This window comes from Austrofundulus limnaeus, unplaced genomic scaffold, assembly GCF_001266775.1.
Source record: "Austrofundulus limnaeus strain Quisiro unplaced genomic scaffold, Austrofundulus_limnaeus-1.0 Scaffold4, whole genome shotgun sequence".
NCBI classification, from domain to species: Eukaryota; Metazoa; Chordata; class Actinopteri; order Cyprinodontiformes; family Rivulidae; genus Austrofundulus; species Austrofundulus limnaeus.
The window spans coordinates 1875732-1879609 of record NW_013952406.1 but is presented as its reverse complement, the minus strand read 5'-3'; the positions used below and the strand labels follow the sequence as shown (position 1 = coordinate 1879609).

Here is a 3878-nt window from a genome sequence, read left to right as displayed (position 1 = left end):
GGTGTAGAGCTGGTCCAGTGTTCCACGACCAGGACAAAAACCACACTGCTCTTCCTGAATCTGAGGTTCGACTATCTGACGGACCCTCCTCTCCAGGACCCCCGAATAGACCTTACCAGGGAGGGTTAAGAGTGTGACCCCCGTGTAATTGGAGCACACCCTCCAGTCCCCCTTTTTAAACAGGGGGACCACCACCCCAGTCTGCCCCTCAGTTCTGACGGAGACGTGTTTCTTGCTGCATATCGGTTGGGATTGTTAAAGTTGAACGCAGCAGAACGCCATTTAAGTAACTTCAAATAAAGCTTTTAGGACTTTGCAAAGTGCTGATACCTCAGAAACCAAGACACATCTGGCAGGATTTCTTAGTGCACCACCTCCTTATTGACTGGTTCCTGTAAATGGGAATTACCAACGAGCTCTGCAGAGCTCAAAGTGTTGCTGCCTCAGCTCTCTAACCTGCAGGGTTTGGGCTCCTCGATGCAGTGAACTCTTCCTGCGACACCGCTAATGGAGGCTCGGTGCCTGCCCCCTCTGAATATTTCATTTACCCCCCTTTAAGAGGGAGAAAAGATAAAGGAAAGAGGTGGAGGAAGAGGATAAATGTGATATTTGTGCCCTTTCACTCAAACAAATTGCTGAGATGTTTCATCTCTAAAACTTTATTTAATTTATTTTAAAATGAACATCATTTCAGTGTCCAAAAACATTTTCAATCGTTTTATTTTTACGGCTGTGGCTGGGATGCAATTTTAAAAAGTACGCATTTTCCATAATGATCTATTTCATAAATACATAAATTGATAGAAATAATTTAACTATTTGTAAATTACAGCGTACTGCTTTACTTACCTTTTAAAGAGAGAACTGAATCTTTTGAAAGCGGAACTTTTCGGTCACACTGCCCTCTGGTGGCCACATGTCCGCATCACACCGCAGCTCAAACTAAACAGAACAAATCGGATTTATTTCACAGATTTAGTGTTGGGATCTAGTTTGGAAATAGATCTTAAAATTTTGGGAATAAACAATCGTTTGACATGAAAACATATTTTAGAAAAAAAAAAGACTTGTGATTTTTATTTTATTGTAAAAAAAGAGCTCAGTTAAAGAGATGCATTTTTGTCACTTTTGCACCTGAGCCATGCTGCATGAATTTTTACCAAGTTTGGACGAGTTTATTTATCACGGATAATTAAGAAAATTAGATAAATGTATACCAGAAATAGCCAAAGGGATTTTTGACAGATGTTAAAACCTGAAAAAAATAATACTGTACGAGTTTATAACGTCAAACAGACATTAGCAAAATTATTCAAACTCTGTGTCATCTGCAGCAATGGCTTCTGGGTAATTAGGGTAATTAGTTTCAGCTTCTGAAGTCTGACTCACCTCCTGGTCACTGGATGTTGTCAATTAACGACTAATTGCTCCCAAGAGGCTATAAATGAGGCGCTCCATAGGCGGCGGCCTTCTCACATTTATATATTTAAAAAAACAAATAAATAAAAAATAAAATTCAGATATCGGGCGACGACGATGATTGGGGTCCGTGGCGGGAAGCCTCGTACGCTCACCTGCGCGCACGCGGAMTGCGGAGCTACTTTTTCGAGGCAGTGGAAACTAAAGGAACACGAGACCGTGCACACCGGAGCAGTAAGACTGAATAATAAACACTTTTTAATGCGGATAAATCCAATTTTATTAAGTAGGCCGTTTTTGAATGGATTTTTGGTCAAATAACTAGCCTACCTGCAGCCACTCGAACACGGAAGTTCCGGTGAAAAATTAAAAACTGCGCAAGAAGAGATTTTGGGATTTTACTTGCGCACGTTTTTCCAGTTTTACGGTAATTTATGCAGCTCAGCTTTATGGTAGTTTTCCATGGCACCACATTTGAACAACTTTGTAAGCAGTCCAGCTTTTCTGCCATTTACAGTTAATAAATTTGTTGAAGTGGTTTTGTTAAATTATTTCAGTTGAAAGAACACTAAAATGTAATTATGCAAAGATGATTCATCTGAGCTAAATTTACTTTAAAATATGATAATTAACATGCTGGTATTCCACTAAATTAGAAAAGCTCTTCTCACAAAACTTGGCAAAATTTCCACATTTTTCAAGGTTGCCATGAAACTTTCAAATTTTTAGTTAAAACATGAATTAAGTTGAATCAGTTTGCACTAGGGTTGGGCAATATTGGCAAAAAAAAAATAAATCACGATTAATCGTGGTGTTTAACCGATGACTATTAGAGTCCCTGGACACCCTTATTTCATAGTCACATGACCAATTTAGTGGGAAAGATTTGCTCTTCATAAAAATCTGTTCCAAATTGTGTCAAAATTACAGACTTCAGGCTATACATCAAATTTTAAATTGTGTTGATAAATAAGTTACAGAACTTTTTTTAATGTTTGTTATATATGAAGCGGAGAGGAGCAGCGAGTGGACTCAGCCTGTTGGCATTAATCATATTAATTGTCAAGTGCCAAAAATTAATCGATTGTTTTTCTGACAATTAATTGCACACGATACGATTATGCCCAACCCTAGTTTGCACCCAAATAAAATGAATTATTTCWCAGAATGTCACTCTTTAACCTGTGTGTCCACAGCGCCCGTGTCCATGCACAGTTGCTGGTTGTGGTCGAAGCTTCAGGAGAAAATCCCACCTGAGCCGCCACATGGTTCTGCACAGAGGAGTCAAGAAGTTCCAGTAGGTCCATGTTCTGGTTTCACACGGCTTCATGCATTCAGACCTGAGTCTAACCACTGGTTTGTTCCAGATGCCAGATCTCCAGCTGTGGGAGGACTTTCTTCTACGCAGACAAGCTGAAGAGGCACGCCCTCTGTGCTCATGGAGACAAAAACAGGTTTMAGGTTCGTCTCAAAGAGCTTTCACCCACCAGATGGCAACAGAGCATCATTTAAACCATCTGAATATTTTTTCTCTCCTCAGTGCAGCCAGCCCAACTGCTCCTTAACCTTCAAAAAGCGCAGATTGTTTAAGCTGCACCTACAGGAGCACGGTGTGGCTGCAAAGTTCAAGTACGTCCACAAAAGGTTTTATTTCTAGCTTAATAGGAAATATGCTGAGCTTTAATCTCAATCTCATGAGTAGGTTTATTAAATGAAACAAACTTTATTTTCTGGTTCCCAGATGTTCCAAAGATGGATGTGCYGCTACGTTTGACTCTCACACTGCTCGTAAAGCTCATGAAAAGAAGCATGCAGGTTTGGTCTTTGAGTCTGACACACAGGGGCGGAGCAAGTGGGGTGGCTAGGGGAGGCAGCTGCCACCCCCAAATGATTAAATAATGGGTGGGGGTCTTAGTTTTTTTTAAATTTAGATTTGGTTAAAGATTGTTCTGATAGTACCGTTTAAAATTTCAGCTGTTAAAAATGACTGAATTGTAGCCCTTTAGCATTACTGGTTAGCTTAATTTGGGATTAGCATCAACAGTTGGCATGTTTATTGGTGACCAAGTCTTAAAATAGCAGAATTATAGTAGGGATGTGGATAAATTTTTAATCCTACACCAATATTAAATCTGACAGTGGATTCCAAAAGAACATTTCAAACCATACAAAATAACACCAAAATCGTGATTATCTGAAGTATGAGGGACGTTATTGATGTTTGTTTAGGTGAAATCAGCTCATCTTTTCTTGCGCAGCGCTGTCTTCTGAATAAATGAAAATGATTTAACACAGTTGTTTATACTTTAAGCAGCTCTTTTTATTCCACAGCTGACCTGCTAAAAATGACAGATTTACAGACGGACTTCAATCTGAACTTGTAAAGTTTTTCTTTTTTATTATCGCTGTCGTTTTCATGAATGAATGGACACTTCCTTGTATCTGAGGCAGGAAACATA

The 3878-nt window shown here is 39.3% G+C and overlaps 1 protein-coding gene across 1 annotated transcript in view; it reads left to right on the top strand.

Moving 5' to 3' along the window:
• Window positions 1-1507: 1507 nt before the first annotated feature.
• 42sp43 (P43 5S RNA-binding protein) overlaps window positions 1508-3878 on the top strand; it is a 4707-nt gene continuing 2336 nt past the window's right edge. Inside the window, exons 1-5 of the mRNA XM_014022901.1 lie at window positions 1508-1653; window positions 2616-2716; window positions 2787-2880; window positions 2960-3048; window positions 3161-3234. Of these exons, the coding sequence (XP_013878355.1) occupies window positions 1537-1653; window positions 2616-2716; window positions 2787-2880; window positions 2960-3048; window positions 3161-3234 (475 nt within the window). The 5' untranslated portion in view covers window positions 1508-1536. The remainder of the gene's footprint in view (window positions 1654-2615; window positions 2717-2786; window positions 2881-2959; window positions 3049-3160; window positions 3235-3878) is intronic.